This window comes from Rhyacophila brunnea, unplaced genomic scaffold, assembly GCF_057557595.1.
Source record: "Rhyacophila brunnea isolate RB1 unplaced genomic scaffold, BYU_Rbru_1.0 scaffold_15, whole genome shotgun sequence".
Lineage (NCBI taxonomy): Eukaryota > Metazoa > Arthropoda > Insecta > Trichoptera > Rhyacophilidae > Rhyacophila > Rhyacophila brunnea.
In genome coordinates this window covers 28,966,902-28,989,979 of record NW_028232806.1, presented here as the reverse complement: position 1 = coordinate 28,989,979, position 23,078 = coordinate 28,966,902, and the positions used below count along the sequence as shown (strand labels likewise).

Sequence of the window (23,078 nt, the reverse complement as noted above, 5' to 3'; positions counted from 1 at the left end):
ACCAATAGAAAAAAATCTTTTTGAAAAAAGTAAGACTTAAGCCTGCGGGAATCGAACATGCATCTCTCGGGTATCGCGCTCACGCAGATTGACCACAGTGCTAAAGGAGTCATACTTAATTACGACAAATTTTAACTAATGGCTCTTAATACTCTCTGAAGCGCTTTTAAAATTGAGTTACTATTGGCTATCGGCTTTTGTATTTTTAAATCAAAGTAGGTATTACTGTAATTGCTAACTGACGACACGGATCACTCCAAGATTTTTTGTTGTAACTTACTTGAACTTGCTAATAATTTTTAATTAACTATTAATGTAATTAACTTAATGTAACATTGTAACTATTGAATATACATAATTTTGAAAACACACTCCAGGAAGGAACTTTGAAGGAACTCCAAAGTTTTAGTATTGAAATTAGTAATATAAATAAATAAATAAAAAAGCCTTTTGTTTCTTACAGATACAAAGTAAATGACTGTGAAATGACTATATCTAATGTATATAATATAACCTATAATTATATCTGTTATGTATATATATATATATATATATCTATATATATAAATCCAGCTATCATTGTTGCGTCCTTTTACAGAACCCACAGTATAGCGTCCATTTGAACAAAGCATATTCTTTTTGTCATTCATCTGACGACCGTGAGGTTTTTAATTTTTGAAAAACTTTTATATAAAAATATACAAAAATAAAAAGCTACCTTTCAATGACCCGCTTATCGGAACTCCTTTCATATTAATACATTGGGGGGTCCTTCATATATTTTTTCATAGTGGGTAGCATGTCGTGCGTCCCACTTGTATATTTGGTTTGATTGTCCCAACAATCGGACGTCTTGCGATGTTGCCACTATTTCTCTACGTTTTTGTTTAATAGATTTAATAGGTATGTAGATAGGTTGTTATTGAATGTTAAAGCATTCTGGGAAGAGCGCTATGATCATGGCGCGTTATTATGAGTTTTCGGAGACTATTATTTAGAATAGAAAAATTGGAATGGTACTCTTTATTATGGTTAGTGATATGAGATATATTATGTATTGTTGGGTAGGTACTTTCCAACCTTTTTCAGTTAATTCTCCCGCCTCAATTTTCTTCCGTCTTTGCTGGAATACTTATTTTTAGGTCTCGTAGATCTTAATATTTTCTATATAGTATGTGGCAGTATCGAAGGATGGAGGTAGGCTGAAAGATTCGACATAAATTGTGTGCTTAACAAACAAAAATAAAATAAAACTTTGTCAGTCATACGTACTTGTTTTCATTGAAATAAGACTAGAGATCAGTTGGTTTGTTTTTAAAATTCAATTAAACCCTGCGAAAACCAAGCCATAATAGATAATAGCCAATAAATACTAGTAAGTATATCTATAAAATATCTAAAATTATGCAATTAAGTCATACATAACTTTGGACATTTTATAGATATAATAATATTTTTTTATCTATTGTAATTTGGTTTAGGAAGGGCTTCATTAATTTTAACTAACATTAATTTTAACAATTAACCAACAGTATGTGTAATATGTATTCTGAATCCAACGAAAACAAATAAGTATGAATGAAAAAGTGTACACAATTTTGTCGTATCGTCCAAAATATACCAAAACTATTTTGGTTTGGTTTAGGCAGGGTTTAATTAATTTTTTAAACTAACCAACACCATCTGTAAATTGTAGTCTTAGTTCAATAAAAACAAATACGTGTGACTAACAAAGTTTAATGTGGATTATTTATGGCAGGTCTTAACAGCCTACCTCCACACTTCGCTGCTGGAAGGTGGTAATTAAGTTTCATAATTCTCTGATTCCCTTTACTGTGATAAGTAAAACTATACTTTGCGGATCCATAAAATTGTATAAGCAAAGAGAAAGGGGCGTATTTAATATAAAATTGATAGCATAACATTCTTATAAGTACATCTGAATAAACACAAAAAACTAGATATTTATTTATTTTCTATAATGTCATTGTCCAGGATCTATCCGATGCTGGGTGAAAGAAAAATAGTCATAAGCAACAAAATTATTTTTAATAAATTCATATTATAATAACTGTTAATTATAGTTACTACTTTAAATAATAACTATATCTAAATGAAGTTAGGTTGGTAGTTAGTAGAAACATTAGTTGATAAAAATAATAGGCACCCAATATGTACTTCAAAATAGTTATTCAATTTAATAATTAAAAAAAAACAAGAACAATGTCTAAATAAAGTTAGGTTGTAGAAACACAATTATGAGATTGTATAAGAAAAAAATAACTCTACATATAATGGAAAATAGGTTAACAAAAAGAAAAAAACAATAATTACCTATAAGTAACAAAATAAAGTTAAGATGGTTGATAAAAACATACGAGTATCAATAAAATAGCTGATGATAAACTTTTGCAAAAATTTGCTAAACTCAATAAAGCATCTTTCCCTACCAATAATAAAAATAAAGATATTAAAGAATACTGTACAAAAACCTAATACTAAGTAGGTAGGTTACCAATATTTCAAAACAGTAAGTATCCGAAACAATAACGGGAATGCGATAAAATAATAATACTTACCTACCTAATTTTCCATACATCGCGATTGTCCCGAAGGTCACACCATAGGAATGCAAATACGTATGACTGACAAAGTTTAGTGCACACAATTTATGTCGAATCTTACAGCCTACCTCCATCCTTCGATACTACCACATACTATATAGAAAATATCAAGATCTACGAGACCTAAAAATAAGTATTCCAGCAAAGACGGAAGAAAATTGAGGTGGGAGAATGAACTGAAAAAGGGTTGGAAAGTATATATATATATATATATACTTAGAATTTGGTAATAAAGGTGTTAATTTCACTTATTCTTTTTCTCATTATTTGTGCATATGTGTAGTATGGTTCATTTTACATCTTAAGCTCATTTTTCAATTTTTTAAGACTTATCGCCCTCTTTCGCCCATAGAAATATACTGTGTTCCCACCGAGAATCAAATTTGGGGCTCCCAGATTGAAAGCCACCGCTTTACGCACTGGACTAGAAGTGCCGTTATGTATCAGAATTAAGAAAAATATCAAAGTAGTAAAAATGGGACCAGTTACTTTGCAACCATTAACCTCATTTATTACAATTTATATTATTATAAAATTTACTTTGTTACAAGGACGTAGTGTGTTTTTGTATATTATTTGTATCTTATCTGTTACCAAACTCGCAAATGTAGGTTATATAAAGATACATTGGTTTTTCATCGATGCTATAATATTTTTAATACTTTTTGAGCAGCGAAGATTTAAAATACTAAAACCCATGTTCAGAAACAGTCACAATGGATTTTCTCGGAAGCTCTAAAATCCGCAAACTAAAGTTATAAAAACATACTTACTAGAAACTTTCTGATCTGATTTTTTCCATTAAAAGTTTATTATACTTGCGTATAAGCATACAGTCTAATGTACCATTTATTTTAGTGAGTAATATATCGCATTGATTTTCAACTATAATATATTCTTTTAACTTATAAAAAACCATTCGAGAACATATTATGTATTATTAAACATTTTTCTTATTCTATTTATCGTGAGGTTGCTTCAATACTTGAGGTATTTATAGTTAATATGGTTAGTAGAACATGCACATAAAGCACAAAGAAATTAGCATTATGCTTGATTTTTGATAAACTTAAAATTTCAATTACTTTACAACATGATTTCGAACTTTTGACAGTAACTTCACGTTGATGGGAGTTTTTTTTACCTAAATAAAAATCTCATTTCTTTTCTTATCCCTCGTTGCTGATAATTATGATTCCTTTGAAATAGTCCGCTTATTATAGCTCTCCATTAATCTTTGTATTCCGTCATCTATATAGTTGAAGATATTGAAAAGCCAACAGCATCCTTTATTTAGTCTGACCATCGTCCACACTGAGCTTTGGTGTTTTCGCTGATATTAAAAAATATTGTTTTTCTTCTGGTTATAATATAGCCAACAAACTGCAAAACTCTGGATTATATACATATTTTAGGATCAGTAGTATTTATTTCAGAACGTAGATATTCATATTATTATTTTTATAGACACATGCTCTGCGTATGGAGCAAAGCCATGATTTCCATGGCCGTTTCATTTCCATATCTGGGCTACGAATTTGGTTTTCTCTCTTTTTGGCACTTCAGATTAGTGCTCCGCAACGTTTTCTCACCCACGGCACACTAAAGATCTTCCCAGAATTCCGCGGCACACCACACGTAAAACAATTTATACACGAAAACATGGACCCCAGGCCAGAATCTTCGGTGCCTCCACCCCCTACCTATCGCTAATGTTGAAGACAGTGTAATACTTTAAAATAGCGATGTTCAAATGGTTTTAGAGGTAAAATTAATGGTATCGATTGTATGTTTATCGTGTTTATTAAAACATCAACTTGAATTATGGTTAGTTGTCGGGTTAAGAATAATTATTTATCGAGTATTGACAGTCATAAAAAAATGATGCTTCACACCAAAATTAGGGTCACGTGATACGCCCGATTAAGACCGGGTATGGTGCGGGGCGGGTGTGGTTTAGTGGGGCCATTAACTTCAATGTTGTTTGCTCGGTGCATTTTTGCCAAGGGGAGTTTTGAGGAGTAGGTCTGGTTTCGCGGTGTGTCTCGGTTAAGTATCCGAAACTGATTATCTAGTTTCTTTCTATTAATATTTGGCTTTTTCTCATCATAGGTTAAAGTGACTTTTTCTAGACATAAGGGGTGTAGCACTTAGCCGGCTCTCACATAAAAACTCGTCTCGCCTACAATATGTCAAATACGCCGATGTGACGTCATCGTTATTCACAAACAGACGTTGCCAAATGGAGCTCCGCAGATTGGTCGAATGCGACTGTTTCGTTTGAAAAAAACATCTGCTGTTGCAATCGACAAGTTGTATGCTTCTCGGGCTCCGATTCAAAGACGCGAGGTCGCATACAAACACCTACGAATTGTTCATTCCTATACCGGCCCGCCGATCGCCGCATTCAAAAATATTTTCGTTTCGAAGGCTACGCGCGACCGTCGCTAGGTATATATGCGCGGTCTTCGCAAGCAACACTGGATCGCCGTTCTCGAAAGGTTTTATTTGTGGCTGTGCTGTGCGGCACACTAGGCGAGTTTAGATGTGAGAGCCGACTTAGGCACCTGCTAGGCGATGTGCTCTTGCTAGAAGTCAGAATGAATTACGATTTTTTTAATCTGATTCTGATTATTTTTAGATTTCTGGTGGAGAATTTATTTAGTAATATCAGGTAGTAGATTTGGTATCGCATTTAGAGTATAACATAATTATGTAGATCAGCGATTTCCAAACTGGGAGACGCGCTTCCCTGGGGAGGCCCGGACTGTCGCCGAGGGAGGCGCGAAAAGTTTAACACAAATTTAGCCTCAGGTTTGTAGTTTGCAAGAGCATAGTTCAAAAAAACTGTCCTATAAAAGTTAGGTTGTTTGCAAACCTGTCTGAAGATATGGAGACTAATTGTATTTTACCTCACTTATATACTATTGTGAAGTGCGCTAGCTATTTCATGAAAAAAGGATATAAAATAGTCAAATCATATTGAAGAGACAAATGTGTTAGGAATGATAATTTTATTGTTAAACTTGTATTTTTGGTTAAAATTGACTGAATAAATCAATGCAGGCCCATTTAGTAGAAAAAGAGTACTAATAGATATAATATAGCTTATAAATAAGTACATCAATCGCATGAAAAACAAATAAATTTAAAATAAAATAGTCAAATCATATTGAAGAGACAAATGTGTTAGGAATGATAATTTTATTGTTAAACTTGTATTTGTGGTTAAAATTGACTGAATAAATCAATTCAGGCCCATTTAGTAGAAAAAAAGGACTAATAGACATAATATAGCTTATAAATAAGTACATCAATCGCATAAATTTAAAAATGAATATGGTAAGACCATGTTTATTTTCTTAATTAAGTTTTTTTTTTTCATTCTTTGTTTGTAGACGTATAAATGTGTCTATATTATTTAATGGAATAAAGGGAGGGGGGAGGCGCCAAGATTTTTTTTTAAATGGAGGCGTAGTAACATAAAGTTTGGAAACCACCGATGTAGATAGAGCTCTTTGTGTGAGCGAAATGTGTGTGCTATTAAATAATTTTATATGTGCGAATATCCGAGATTTTATAAAATCAACCAAGCTTTGTGCGGTAGTAACATAGCTTAGCATCACACCAAAGTACCTGTCACTTCGTCAACATTACTAAGTCAAGCAATCTATTCCGTGAGTACCTTGCTAAGCTATGCTAAACTAAACGATCAATTACAATACATCGCTGTAGTATTAATGACTACAGCATGCGGTTAACCCTGTCTCAGGTAAATTACCAAGTCAATTCTTCATCGTATATTGCGACCTTCTAAGTCAATTATTTTATACAGTTATAATTATAAATAACTAGAAAATACTATTAAACACTTTTTAAAAAAATTGAATGGAAGTAATGTTGTACTACCTCAATCAGAATGGATTGTTCAGTCTTCTTTTGTATTATCAGTAGAATAGATTTTCTTAAATATATCGTATTTAATAGTGACAGGTTTAGGGACATGAAGGCTTTAAGCACTGACTGATATAGATTACTACGTATTATTACGTAGCCATTCGGCCATCGTAGGCGTTTATATTATTGTAGTTTGTTAAAAATTAATTAAATAATTCAAATTAATAATCGGCTGATAATAAAAATATTAATAGGTAATTAAAAAAAATATTTCATTAGGCCGTTGATTCCCAACCGGAGTTCTGCGATAATTCGCCTAAGCTTGCGAAAAAAAAACTATTTCGGTCATATTAAAAAAAAGTTTATAAATCGTGTAATAAATAAGTACTATTGTAGTAGAGGGAGTTTGACTTGCAAAGAATTTTTTTTTAGCAGCAGGGAATGAATGAATTCTGATTTCAGTAATGAATGTCACCGCCTAATATGCACTGCTCATGTCATTTCTATTAAAGTGTTTAATATTTACAAGTTACAGTTAAAGTACAGCACAGATTTTTTTTCTACGGGACTGGCCATTGAATATGGAAAATATTACAATTTTCAGATTAACTGGTGCATCAAAATTTTTGTTCGCGGCGCCAATACACTCTACAGTTTGTGGATATGCAATGTTCATACATATCGTAGTTTTAAAATGATATTTTAAACAGCGTCGAAAGATAATGTTGTAATCAGGCATGTACTGAGTACACAAAATTGGAGATTACTGTACAGTTTGGCGCGTCAATTTTATCATCAATATCTGTCGCCCAGGTGGAGATTTAACAAAATGGACGAAAAGACAAGTCATGCGTTGCTTAAGGATGAAACATTGTTAATGACGGCAAATGAAGGAACGAATGAGAATATTACAACTTTTGCGAGCAGCGGTGGTTTCTATGAAGCAGACGACGCGGTCGCTTTATTAGAACTGTCAACATCGGCTGACAATAGCGGTTTATCGCATAGGCAAACAAAAAATACATGGGGTCCTTCACACCTGTCATACCTCCATGCAGTCACCTAAAGACACCGATGTTTGAGAGTAAGTTTCGTAGAAATATTCTGATCGTCAGTAGATGGTATAACGTACTTTTTTAAAGAGTTTTGTGACACTCGTGTGCTTAAAATAACCAAATTTAGGTAATAAAATGGGTAAGTAGATACCCAAAAACTTTGCATACTATTTGAGACTAAAAATTAGAGGAGTCCGCATGTTAAGTCTGCTTTAGGACGGCCTAAGTACCTCCCAGGTTCCGCCATTCAGAAAAGATTGGGAATCACACACGCTCACGTGAGTGCATATACTGAGAGCAGTTGCATAAAAGCTTAGAATGTGGTATTCGTGACACGTGTTTAAGTGTATACAATATTCTTCCACACTCGGATCGGTTGCCTGTAACTCCAAACCCGTGAGGTATATCAGTTCTCATTAATTCAGAGTTCTCTGTAGACAACCCATAAAAGAGTGTTTTGGAGATAATCAACAACAAAGTTTTTAAAAAAATTGTCTTTAATATAATATACTGAGTGAAATTATTATATAATTTTTTTGCGGTGAAGGGTGTGTGTGTGTGTGTAGAGATGTTTACTAAATAATGTTTACTGCCAAAAAACACCATTATTTGAAAAACATGAAAAATATAAATATTAGAATAATATACATAATTTTGAAAAACACTTTCTGAGAGAATATATTATAACCAATAGAAAAAATGTTTTCTGAAAAAAGTAAACCACCCCGGCAGGGAATTGAACCCTGCATCTCCCGGGTTTACGCCCCATCCGCGCATTACCTCTATGCTACCCAGTGACATACTAATTGCGGCAAAATTTTAACTATTGGCCACTTGTAATACCCACTCATCAGCGCTCTTCCAAATCAAGCTACTTTGTCATTCGATTTTTGTTTATTAAATCAAAGTAGATACCTATTACTTCAATTACTAACCGACGTCATGGATTTCTCCAATATTTCTTATGATGTAACTAACTTGAACTTGCTAATAATTTATAATTAACTATTTCTTTTATTCAACGAATACTTCACAAGATTTAAGAATGTACCATTCTAATTATTGAACATACATAATTTTGAAAAACACTTTGTGAGAGAATATATTCCAATAGAAAAAATCTTTTTTGAAAAAAGTAAGCCACCCCGGCAGTGAATCGAACTCTGCATCTCCCGGGTTTACGCCCCATCCGCGCATTACCTCTATGCTACGCAGTGACATACTAATTGCGCCAAAATTTTAACTATTGGCCACTTTTAATACCCACTCATCATAATATTATTTTATACACGACTGTACCGGGAAAAATACAATGTTGCGGTAGGACTAAAATACTAAGTATGCAAAGATTTTTTTAATAGGCTAAATAAATTGTACAAAATTATTAGAGGGTGTTTTCATTTAAACCCGCCCATAGATTGCGCTCAAACAATGTTGCGTACATGCTCAAGTGTCCTAAACTGCCGGTTATTTCAAACCCAAATAGTCCTTCTGTTTTCACAGCGAAACGTTAAATTACATCAACACTAAAATTATCAACGTTTAAACAAAGCAAACTTGGTTTTTGGTCCAAATGTAAGTGTCCATATATATACACGGGAAATAATAATAATTTCATTACTGAAAATGTTAGTGACTTTGCCTTTTTGGTCAGTATTGTATTAAGGATTTTTTAAGGGTAGAAAAAATATTCTGATAACAACTAAAGGAAAATATTTTAAAATAATTAGGTATAACCTTTTAGTGAATAACGGCATTTGTGAATTACATTCAACTACAGTATAACCTCGTTATAACAGACAGCGGGTGAGTGTTGTCCGTTAAAACAGAAAGTTTGTTATATAAAAACACAAACAAAATCCCGTTTATTCGTCTTCGAGTGACGGTAACGTTCGATATTTCCTTGCATCCTGCAAGCGTTTCCATCAATCACCTTCCATTTAGAGCAATCCTGCGCTAATATTGTTGTCTGTCGCTTTTTTGATGGTGTCGCGCCAATTGGAAGGTGCAAGCCCTCGCAACCTTCTTCCTTCGACGCCTTCAGGGATCTCTTCTCTCCAGGCTGCTCAGATATTTTCTTATTACGTTCTTTGATACCAAACTCTTCCAGCACAGAGACATTTGACGACTCATGACGTTATTGTTGACCGCAATTCTTTGCCTAATTTCCTTCTTGCAGCTACCTGAGTCATCGAGGTTTGAGTCAATGTATATTAAATCGATCACTCCATATGATCGCCTGATAAAAAATCCACCCTTTAGAATTGCAACTTTAAAAATGTATTTAACCTCTTCTCACATCATAATACAGCGCTGTTTTCCTTATCTACGTCGCATTGATAATAACAAATTATAAAAATATATTATGTAGGGACTATACGTGTCATTTATTCTGAATAAACTTCACAAGGTATATGAACAAAATACGTGATTTATAAAATCATTTTTATATTTTTTGATTACCAATACTAAATAAATTGTACTAATTATTTTGAATAACATCATACTACTCATATTTTTATAAAAGCTAAAATGCAGAACTATAGAAATTAGAAACATACCAATTTGATTTTCCAATTGACAGTGAAACTCATTGAAAGAAAGGACTCACATTTTGTTTTTATATAATAAAACCCAATAAAAAGTATAATATTCCCACATAGTCCAGTAGCAAAGGGTGCAGGTAGGCTGTTTAAATCCGAGATAAATAGTACACACTAGACTTTGTCACTCAAACGTGTTTATTTTCATTCAACTATGATTTTAATGTGTAGATAGTGTTTGTTAGTTTTTAAATTTCAATTAAGCCCTGCCCAAGTCAAGTTATGCCATTAAACCATTCATAATTTAAAATATTTTATAGATGGATGAATATTTTTTATCGGTTATGGTTTAGGTAGGCAGGTTTTAATGAATTTTAAAATACTAACCAACACTATCTGTAATATATAAGCAAATAAGTGTGACTGAAAAAGTATGCACTATTTTGTTGGATTGCTCATAGTATACCTAAACTTTAGTGGTTTGTTGTAGACAGAGATTAGTTTAATTTTAAAAACTAACCAGGACCATCTGCAAATTTTATTCTTAGTTCAATGAAAACAAATAAGTTTGACTGACAAAGTTTAGTTTGCACTATTTATATCGAATCTTAACTGCAATCCACCCCTCACTACTGCCATATACAATATCCTACACTTGTTGTGTAAATGTAAAATATGTATTTTAAATTTACTTAAAAATATAATTGTAAGTATCTCCCACGACGGCTATTATCATAATACTCTAGTTGAAATTAACTACTGCTGTCACAATAATTATAAATGTTTATTAACACTGTATGTCTAAACATATATTTTATTTTAGCTACAATATTATCTCTAGTCGGGTAAGTTAAGTTAGTTTGCCACTTTAACAGTAGAATATAATATTAAATTACACACTTATTATTAACAATTACCAATTTAAACACAAGCCATAAAATTTCCAGATTCACCACTGTCTCTTCGCCCACCCTTCCAGGGCAAGATTTTCCTCATTTCCCATAAAATGGGGTTAACTTTGTTTACGGCAGATGAGAAACTGTGTCTATAATAATTTTATTTTATTTCCCTCTCACTCTACCGGGCTTCAAAACTCTGGAAATATTGTTCACAATAAGCTTTATGGACTTTGCTGTACCTTATTTATCTTGAAGGTTATATACAGCCTTTTCTTTCAGGCTTGAGCAAAAATGACTCCATAGTATATTATCTTAACCTGACAGTGTACCTACAGGGTGATATTATTATGCCTTACAGTTATATTTCATCATTTTAATTGTCGTATAACGATAATAGTATTTATACGAGACTTCTAATTTAACTATTGAAGTAACTTTTACTTTAAAAATGTAAATACCATAATAATTGTATAAATACTACGATTATTTCAACTAGTAAGCTCTATTTCTCTCATTCAATTATTTTCGTTGATAACTCTCGAATCAAATTGTATATTTAAGGTATCTAAATTTAAAGTAAATGTCCTCCAATGCTAACTATATGGGTGCAATTCTCGAGTGCTATTGCAATATAATTTAATATTACTAACAATCGCTTGCGATTTCGTACGAGTGAATAACGTTAAGAAAAAGTTGGTAGATATTATAGAATTAGTAAATCGGTTACATGTAAATTGTACGTATTACATTTTACCGTAGCACACTTTTTCTTAAGCTTTTACTTTACTTTTCATACTGTTTTTGTGAGACTGCATATATTATATTTATTTCTTCTTTACACTGTTTCTTTATTTTTAATGTCATGTTTTGAGAGTCTTAAATTTATAATTTGAAATGTTCACGATATGTAAAAAAAAATTATTTTAATAGCACCGAGATATAAAAAAATACGCGTTGTTCTTGGAGCATTCCAGACAATAATGTTCCTTCAAGAATGAAAAGCTAACCTAAAAATAATCCAGTATATCGGCCATTTTCAAAATTTGTTTGCCGCTTGCCTCCTGTAAACCGACAAGAATCGTGTATTATTTAGACATGAAATTTTATCTCAGTACTATACGACCCAAAGAGGTTGGACGGTCTTTAATATACGACCACTTATATTTCCGATACAACATTTCATGGCGAAGTATGATACGGAAAACTTACGTACACATTTCCGGACACGATTTTGATCAGCAATAATTATTTTCGATAAAGCATTTTTCTTTTAAATCAGCATCAAATAGAGTAGTTCTCATGTCAAAGTCTTTAAAGAAACCTTGTAAAAGTAAATACGTGGTATCTATAAAGGCGTATATAAAAATAAATTGTCAATACTCGATTCTGCGAACAGCCTGTAGTCATGTTTAACATGAGCTTTGTTTGTTTTACGATATTTCGGTTTGATGGCGAAACATATTATACTCGACTGCAAATATGTTTGCCCTTCATTACGATGCCAACCAAAAAGATAATAAAACAATAATAATTGCTATTCTTATTCCCTCCGACATAGTTATTCATGATCGTAGATGTAATCTGGTGAGATAAACTAGGGATAGAATAACATGTTTTATAAATCAGCAACGTTTCTCTTGTTATGTGTATATTTTTTGTCTCTATAGTTATTATTATTAAACTGGCGCTAGGGGCCGTTCAGGTCCATGGCCGACTGCACAACGTTTCTCCAGGAATCTCTGTCCAGCGCTCTCTCTTCCCAGTTGACTATCCCCAGCCTTTCCGCATCCCTTTGAATGTTGTCCGCCCATCTCCGTCGAGGGCGGCCAAGAGGTCGAGTGCCAGCTGGTGTGCCTTTGTAAATCCTATAGAGAGTTCTAGATCTTTCAGATCGTACAACGTGGCCCGCCCATCTGAGCCTTCTTGACCTCAGAATATTAGTGATTCTAGGTTGGAATCGGTCGAAGAGCTCAGCGTTTGTGCGGATGCGCCACCGGTGGTTCTCATTGACGGGTCCAAGTATTCTCCGGAGGATTCGGTTTTCAAACACTTGGAGCGCCTTTTCTTGTTTTTCTGTTAAACCCCACGTTTCACATCCATACATGACGATTGGCTTGATGACCACGTTATACACCCGGAATTTCGTTTTGATGGACAGCATTTTGGACCTGAACAGACGACTCAGCGCGAAGTACGCTGCATTTCCACTTCTCAGTCGGTCAGAGAGCTCTAGGGACATTTCATTTTTAGAGGTAATGTTGGAGCCCAAGTACTTGAAGAGAGAGGTTCTCTCGAACGAGGAGTTTCTTATTCCAATGTTTCCAGAGGGTTCAATGCCTCTTGTCATTTTCAAATACTTGGTCTTTCCCACATTTACTCGTAGGTTCAACCTTTTCGCTGTGTCCTCCAGAGGAGTGAAAATATCTCTGACTTCTTCTTCAGATTCTCCGAGCACCACCAAATCATCTGCGTAGCCCAATATTTTATGGGACCCATTCAGGGTAACTCCACCTTTTGCTTTCAGAGCTTCTCTAACGGCTTTCTCTAAAGCTAAGTTGAACAGCATGGGTGATAAGGAGTCGCCTTGTTTTAGTCCTGCTGTCACCTCAAAAGATTCTGATATACTACCTTGCATATGAATTCTACTTCTGGATCCGTCCATGCATACTTTTATTATATTTATAAGTTTTGACGGTATTTCAAATTCTTTCAATATATTCCAGAGAGCTTCTCTATCAATAGAGTCATATGCGGTTTTAAAATCTACAAAGAGACAGTGTACATCTTGGGCGTATTCCCATTTCTTTTCAAAGATTTGGCGCAGTGTAAAGATTTGATCGGTAGTACTGCGGTTTCGTCTAAAGCCGCATTGGTAGTCACCAAGAATGTTTTCGGCATATGGTAGAATTCTTTCGAGAATAATGTTCGACAGAACTTTGTATGCAGTAGGAAGAAGAGAGATGCCACGGTAGTTTGCACAGTTGAGTTTGTCCCCTTTCTTGAAGATAGGACAGACCAGTGATTCTTTCCATTCTTCAGGGATCTTTTCTTCCTCCCATATTTGTTGCAGTAGCTCAAGCATGGCACTAAAAAAGGTTTCTCCTCCATGCTTGAGAAGCTCCGATGGAATATTATCGTTTCCTGCCGATTTGTTATTCTTTAAATAACTCAGTGCTCCCATCAACTCTGCCTTATTTGGTGGCGGTATAAGAGGTTCTGCTGTCGCGATTTCTGGCGATTCCAAAGGTTCATCTGGTACAGAGCGTTGAAGTAAGTTTTCAAAATGGGACTTCCATATGTTTAGCACTTGCTCTTTGTTTGCCACTATCTGACCCTGTTGATCTTTGATTTGTAGCGTGCTATGTTGAAAGCCTCTTTTTTCAAAACTCACTTTCGAGAAGAATGATCGAGTTTTATTTCGTTTTGCTTCTTCTTCCATCTGCTCAAAATTACTTTTGATGAAGCTTCGTTTGCACTTTCTCAGATGCTTTCGGACATTTTTGCACGTCTCGCTATATCGTTTTTGTGCTTCTTTGCTCTGCGTATTTTGCAGATAGAGCGCTCTTTTTGCTCTTCTCTCCTCCACCATTTGTCGGCAAGTGTCGTCGTACCAAGGGCACTTTACTTTCTTGGGTGCCAGTCCTATCGAGACTTCAGCAGCTTTTACCATTCCTTCTTTTAGTCTCTTCCACCTCTCATCGATACTCCAGGCTTCTCCTTCGGTGAGTTTTCCGATTTGGTTTTGTAACTCTTTTCTGTAGCTGTCTCTATAGTAATCGGGATAAAGGATCAGTTTTTTCTAACATTGCATTAACTACACTTAGACTAGATTTCCTCAAACTTTTTCTGAAAAGGATATTATAAATGTAGATGTCAATGACAATGACTTAGCATTATTTTGCCAGTGTAAGTCATTTAAACTTTTGAAAAATCATCGAATCTACACGTGACATTATTCGATGGAATCGAAACGTTCGAAATTCAATAATGCAGAGGCCAGCAGATTGCTAAATTGCAAACTTCATCAACAATGAATGACTCGCAATTTACTGAATATTCATGTATATAATTAACAGGTCATAGTTGATAAGTTAGCAAGTCTAAATACCTATTAGTATCAATCATAATCTCTGTCCGATCAGTAAGCTTCGTGTCAGTCGCCCCGCTCAGCATTTAATTCCACCGAGTTCGGACCTCGGAACATCATCATAAGTATTGTAACAGAACGTTCCTATAACATACTATTGTACCAACTGTTTACGCTACAAATAAAACTCACTCCTCCATCAAAACCACCAAATCCCGACTTCTCATCTCTCCTCCTGACGATTCTGCAACTACACCTCCTAGTCATCCCCAAACACAACGACCTCGTCCTTCAACAACGAGACTCCACTAAGTACATAATATTAGAATGGCTCATCCATTATAATGTTTTATTGCTGAAAAACAATTCCGATTAGTAGGTTCCGGCATTAGATTGATTGTGATATTAATAAAAATATTGGTGTTTACCTAGTTAACCTTAGAAATGACGATATAATATTTTCGTTTATTATAGACACACAAAATAACATTTATATATTAAAGGGATGAGGTGAGCTATTAAGATCCGACATAAATTAATAGTCCATGCTAAACTTTGTCAGTCATATGTATCTGTTGTCATTGAAATAAGACTACAATATGGAGATAGTGTTTGTTACTTTTTAAAATTCAATTATACTCTGCCTAATCCAAGCCATTCATAGTCCAGAAGAAATTTCTTCGATGTCTTTATTTTAAAACATTTAACTATTTTCCTTTCGATAATTCGTCAGATGATTATTTTCCGACTGCCTTTCTACAAGGCATGCTTACTTTTCACTCTCTTGAATCTCGTCGGTCGCTTCTGCTGTTGAAACACTTTTGCCTGTTATCGCGAGGGATGGTTTCCAATCCTGGTGTCCTAATGAATTTGAATTTCCATGCGCCTGTCAATTACCTACGTGGTCGCAGTCATGATTTATTCTGGATTGGAACCGTTTCCTCGTGTCAAGCCTATCAGGCACCATTAGCGAGGGGTGCAAGACTAGTAAATGCGCTCCCTAAAGACATAGACGTTTTCAATGATGTACTTTGCATTTTATTTTTGAAACTGTATTTTTCTGTATAAAATTGTATATTTTTCGTTCTCAAAAATTATATTTTTCTGTATTAAATTGTACTTAAGTATGTTTTGATTATTTTTTTTTGTTATTAATATTTTTATTATATATATATTTCTTTTTCTATATTCTCTTCTCTCTTGTGAGGGTAATGTTTGACTTATAATGTAAATCTCATGTTGTGTACGTCTTGAATTTAGATTTGTTATGTCCACAATGTTTTGTATTCTTAAATAAATAAATAATAGCCAAAACATATTCGTTTATATATAAGATATCTAATATTATGCCATTAAACAATACATCATTTTAGATATTTTATAGATAAAAGAATATTTTTTATCAATTATGGTTTGGTTAGGCAGAGTTTAATGAATTTTAAGGAACTAACCAACGCCATCTGCAATAATGGTGGGGTGGGGTTACTGCCAAAAGTTGGTAACTCCATAATTTAGATATTTATAGTAAACAACGGATCATGTGTATATATATATAAATATGTATGCTAGAAAAAAATCAGAGAAAAAGTCAGATATATCGAACATGCACATAAAGCACAAAGAAATTAGCAATATGCCTGATTTTATAGGGCATGTCAAACTTTAAAATTGCAATTACTCCATAATATTATGATTTTGAGACTTGGTAATCCCAGTAACCACACGATATGCATTCTTAATTCATCGAAAACAATTAAGTATCAAATCTTAATAGCCTACCTCTACCCTTCGCTACTGATATATTATGCTCTATCTATATATATGTTCGTTTATTATATTAATCATTTCTTTTTAAATGACTATTGTCATAGCTTTATATAGTATATTATATAATATTATGTACAATGCAAATAAGTATAGTCGTGTTAAAATATGTATTATTTTAATTAATTTAACCACAAAGAAGAGCAAAATGTATTTTACGTCGATACATCTATTCATTTTTAGTGTTACAATAATCTATTGACAAGTGAGAACTTTTTCTATCCATAGTGAAAATCTACCATTAATTATTGATAGTTGTCGATCATTAGTGAAAACCACTTATTTCCGACGTGAATTTCATACTTTTAAATGTTGTCAGCACTTAGTGAAAACAGTATTTATTTTATTGTGCGAATATAGAATTAATTATTCTCCATTTACTTTGTGAATATCTCATTCATTTTTTTATTTAATGTAATGCATCAGAAGGACTTCATTCTCTGCTCAGTCTCCAAAACTCATATATATTTAACTTTCACTTTTCAATGATACATAAGAGTTATAAACAACCTATATGTACATCTTAGTTAACACAATAAACATTGCTCACTTTACGATAGTGATTACAGTTCAGTGGAACATAAATTCAACTACAATATGATATTTTTTCTGAGTTTTACTATTATGACGTAAACCAAAAGACAACAAGATAGAAATCATTACTTATTATCATTTGCCCCAATTCCTTGGTGGACTGGTTGTTATTCTTCTTACAGTATTATATTAATTTAAGAACATACAATATAGTATATTAAAAGCAAATATAATAAATTGCTATGTACTTTTTTCTTAAAGCCAAATTAACCGTTGCCGACAATAATTTATTGTGTGTAGACAAAAAAACTAATTTATATTACATTTTAATTAGAAAGCTTTTCTTCAACCCTTAGTTTTTTATTCTATAAAAACCGCATTATACATGATTCAGGATAAATTCATACTTCTTAGTAAACTCATTTGATTAACTGTAAATGCAAATTATTTCAAATTAAAGGGATACTCCAACCCGTATTATTCAGGGAACTCTGGGGAACACAGGGGAAAGGACTCTGAAATAATGGGAACTGAAATACCTAACGGGTAATGAGAAGCAGGCAACCGATCTCGAGTAAGGAAGAATACGGGATACATTTAAACACGTGTCAAGAATACGTCATACGTCGAATACTGAAAACTGCTCTCGGTTAATGCATTGACGCTCATTTAATATTGGTGTATTACACACACTATTGCACGTCTATAATGCGTGGTTCATTTTCGTAGGAACAAATTCAAAACCCTGCGTCAAAATTTTCTGTATTCGTATAAAGCATTCTATTTATTTTCTGTTCTGTGGTATTATTTAACGTTCCCCATTCTTTTGGGCATCGTTTTTTTTTTTTTTTTTTTTTTTAATGGGGGGACATGCTCGTCGAAGGTCAAAATTGAGTTTTTATTGTATTTTCTAACCATGATCCTGGACACTCCTTAAACGTTGTAGATAATCTATTTATATAATTTTGAAGCCTTATTATCCTTTATAGTTATTTTAAACATTTGATGACTGCATGAAGTATTTTTGTTACATAAAATAGTATTCTTTTAAACCTCTCGCTCTAATGTTTTAGAATATAGTCATATTTCGGTACAGAACTGTGCAGTGGTGTTAAGATTTTTTACATTTATTAATTTTTAAACGCATTTATAAAACCATTAGTATAATTTATTACGAGATAATTTTTGTAAAATATTCACGATAAAAAATTATTTTGATAATCTCTGTGATCCCAAATTTGACAAGAATTAGGCATTTTATTATTCAAAAAATCGGCAAGATTAACACATTTAAAGATGATTCTAAAGATATTTATTATAAGCTATGTCTTTGACCATTCAAGTGTGATAAAAATCTTATGAATAATGATTGCTTTATAATAATTATTGACCTAAGAAGAAGGTAGTGTTTTTTTGAAATACGCCATTTCTTTTGTCATTCCCTAGTGGTTAAGCTACAACATACGGCCGTAGCCATAAAATGACAAACTATAATTAAAGTAGGGAGTAAAATTATGTTAACGCGCGTGTTTGAACATGTACCTAACCGAATTTATTTTTATTTTTTTTTAAACGGTACATGTTCAAACACGCGCGTCAATATCATTTTACTCCCTACTTCAATTATAGTTTGTCAATTTATGGCTACGGCCGTATGTTGTAGCTTAACCACTAGGGAATGACAAAAGAAATGGCGTATTTCAAAAAAACACTACCTTATTCTTAGGTCAATAATTATTATAAAGCAATCATTATTCATAAGATGTTTATCACACTTGAATGCTCAAAAACATAGCTTATAATGAGTATCTTTAGAATCATCTTGAAATGTGTTAATCTAGCCGATTTTTTGAATAATAAAATGCCTAATTCTTGTCAAATTTGGGATCACAGAGATTATCAATATAATTTTTTATCGTGAATATTTTACAAAAATTATCTCGTAATAAATTATGCTAATGGTTTTATAAATGCGTTTAAAAATTAATAAATGTAAAAAATCTTAACACCACTGCACAGTTATGTACCGAAATATGACTATATTCTAAAACATTAGAGCGAGAGGTTTAAAAGAATACTATTTTATGTAACAAAAATACTTCATGCAGTCATCAAATGTTTAAAATAACTATAAAGGATAATAAGGCTTCAAAATTATATAAATAGATCATCTACAACGTTTAAGGAGTGTCCAGGATCATGGTTTGAATATACAATAAAAACTCAATTTTGACCTTCGACGAGCATGTCCCCCCTTAAATATAAGATATTATTTTTTAGTGTGGTGACTTCTTACATAATGTAGAACATTTTATAAAGCATGAAAAAGAATTTTTGGAAGATTTTAGAAGACATAGTCAATTGAGTTAATTATGTAAATAATAGTTTTCAAGACAAAAATAATAATAATACGTTCCTTGACAGTGATAAAAATATGACGATAGTATTAGGCTCCAATTTTATATAATGAGAATTTCCACAATATTTTTCTATGATTTTACCAGCGTAAAGTTGCTAATAATTAAAAGAATTAAGATATATATTATTTCGTATATTTTACGATGGCATTTCCACCTTCTTCTGATTCTTTCACCATGTCACGCCCCAGCATTGGGGCATACGGTGAGTATAAGTTTTCACCAATTCCCTCGGTCCATTGCTAACTCTCGCGTTTCTCGCCATGCCAGATCTGCAGCACGTAGATCGCTTTTGTACGGAGTGTCGCTCTTTCTGGCGGTATCCGAAACACATATCTCAGCCTTTCCACGTAGTTCACGTATAATTTAAAAAGTAGCATTTAAGAATATTTTTTGTTTAACTGATTAACTTTTTAAATACTGATATTATTGATACAATATCATATTAGTTTACTCCATTGAACTCCTATTATATTGCCATTGTTTCCTGAATGTAGTATTATTATTGATTATTATCTAATGATGTATTATTATCTCACAAGTCCCGAAAGACCTCCAAGGTAGAATGCAAGAACTCGTGGATGTCAGTCAAACGGTCGGTCTAAAGATAAATGTCTCAAAAACAAAAGTGATGAGGAACTGTTTTTCGGACCCTGCGATTATCTGTAATTCTGGCACCCAACTCGAGCAAGTCAGCAGCTACGTCTATCATGCATGTGTAGCATGCACGATGAAATTGCTCGAAGAACAAAGCTGGGATGGAGTGCTTTCGGACGTCTGAAAATTGTCTTCAAGAGTGACCTACCATTATGTCTTAAGCGTAGGGTGTTCAACCAATGTGTACTACCCGTGCTCACGTATGGCTGCGAGACGTGGACCCTCAACACGAGAGATGTCCAAAGGCTAAGAGTCATACAGCGAGGCATGGAGAGGTGCATGTTGGGCATCACGCGAAAGGACCGTAAGAGGAACGAATGGGTTAGGAAGCAGACAAGAGTACGCGATGTAATAGACGTTGCCAAACAGCTGAAATGGAGATGGGCGGGGCACATTGCTCGCCGAAAGGACGGCCGCTGGACAAATGCTGTCATCCAGTGGTACCCAAGGGGTACGAAACGGCCACAGGGTCACCCTTAAAGCCGCTGGATTGACGAACTGGTAAAGTTCGGCGGAAATACGTGGCAGCGAACGACACAGGACCGAGAGAGTTGGAGAAAGCTTGGGGAGGCCTTCATCCAGCAGTGGATTGACCCCAGCTGATGATGATGATGATTATCTATTATTAGGATTTTTACGATTTATACGCATATTGATTGTATTCTTAGTAATAAGGTAGGGTTTTTTTACAAACACTTCAGCTATTCATAATCTTTTCATATGAGCCTCCACAGAGTAGAGGTTTGTATTAACAGATTTTATTTTTTTACGAGAATCGGATGTCAGCCACTTGCTCAACCTATTAGGTCCACACCCTGACTCACACACAACTTGAAAAACAATATGTGTACTTGCCAGACCCAGGATTCGAACCTGGGACCTACAGCGTGATAGTCCAACGCTTAAGCCGTGCGGCCACCGTGGGCGTTAGTAAGAATTAACAACTGTATTCATTGTCAGTGTGTATATCGGTGAGTTTGGTGAGTGCTAACAATACCTGAAAATGCCGAAAGACGAAACCCGGGACTCATGTGGAAAAGTACAAAACATAAATTCATAAGTATTTTTCAGAGCGTAATGCGAATAACAGCTAATTTTATTTGTTTTGTTAAACTTTTATCGACTTCGAAATAATATTTAAACTGCACAAAAGACATGTACTCATTTTAAGCTTATTTTTTTATAAAATTTTAAATTATATTTTTTATGTATCGTATATTATAAGCTAAACAACGTTTCCTCTATCAATATCATGCTTTGATGAAATTTAAATTTCCTAAGTAAATGTATCTATTATCATTCAATGAAAATCAATTCCAAGTGCCTTTGATTACATAATTAATTTACATGTACCATTTCCTTATAATATTAAAATAATTTATATTCAAAATATCACATAAATCCGACTAAATCGGTCTATATAAAATACAAATCCAAAATAGCTTTACTTAGACATAAAAGGCAACAAGATTTAGCTGTGTTTCTATTTCTACTACATGTCGCTTAGTTAATTCAACCATATGAACACGTGCACATAGGCCCGTTATATCGAAAGAAAATATATCAGTACTTGATATCGGTAAAGGAAAAAAATATCAATACTTACAAGATTTTTTGTTAATATTATATAAAATACAGTGTTGTTAATTTATATATTCATGCAGGATGGCCATTTTAAAAAAATGAGTGGTAATTAAGACATTACACAGGAACAAAAAGCTTTTTGTATAAAACATTGGTTCAATCTCACCCCGTTTCACGTGTATAATTATTTTAGTATACTCTAAAATATTATTCGTATTACTGACCACATTGTTACGATATTTTTGACATATCGACTTAAAACAACTATCAAAATATTAACCTCAAAATAATTGTATATTACGATAAACAAACAACGAAGATTTTTTTAAAACATCTAATAAAATGCTGATCATCGTTTGATGACTAAAATCATTGCCCACTGAAGAAGGAAGCCGATACATTACACGACTGGTCCTACTTTTTGCCCCTCCCGTTTTCTATGGATGACCTGTCATTGCCTGTCATTGTCTATAGAGTGCTCATACTGACGCGTCTGTCGTGTTCACTTGTCGGAGTATTCTTAGTTTCAGATTTCTTTCAGATTATTTTACCTTAGAGTTCATCTGATTTAATGGTTATGTGTTATTAATAATTGGAAGTGACGATCAAAGTAAGTAAACTTCTTCTGTTTATAATAATATCATAATACACTAGGACGTTTGTCAATATGACAGTCGATTCTAAACGACAATAACTAATAACGTATTTATCTTTATCTATATTCAGTCATTATAGAATACCAAACTCTGCTTGCAAGTACGTTATCAATAAATAGTATGGCAATGGACCACTCGTTGCTTGTGCAAAAATTTATGCTCAGACTTTATTAATCTAAAGATGGCGGTGCTAATGCCGGGTCCACACCGAAAACAAGTCGCGCGACAACTCGTTAAATTTTACGATAAGCATGATAATTATCGTAAAATTTAACGAGTTGTCGCGCGACTTGTTGCCGGT

At 33.4% G+C, this 23,078-nt stretch overlaps 1 protein-coding gene across 1 annotated transcript in view; it reads right to left on the bottom strand.

The window, feature by feature from the left end:
- Positions 1-9,516: 9,516 nt before the first annotated feature.
- LOC147075217 (uncharacterized) overlaps positions 9,517-23,078 on the bottom strand; it is a 32,207-nt gene continuing 18,645 nt past the window's right edge. Inside the window, exons 4-5 of the mRNA XM_085942899.1 lie at positions 13,899-14,817; positions 9,517-9,638 (exon numbers count right to left, since the gene is read on the bottom strand). Of these exons, the coding sequence (XP_085799025.1) occupies positions 9,517-9,638; positions 13,899-14,817 (1,041 nt within the window). The remainder of the gene's footprint in view (positions 9,639-13,898; positions 14,818-23,078) is intronic.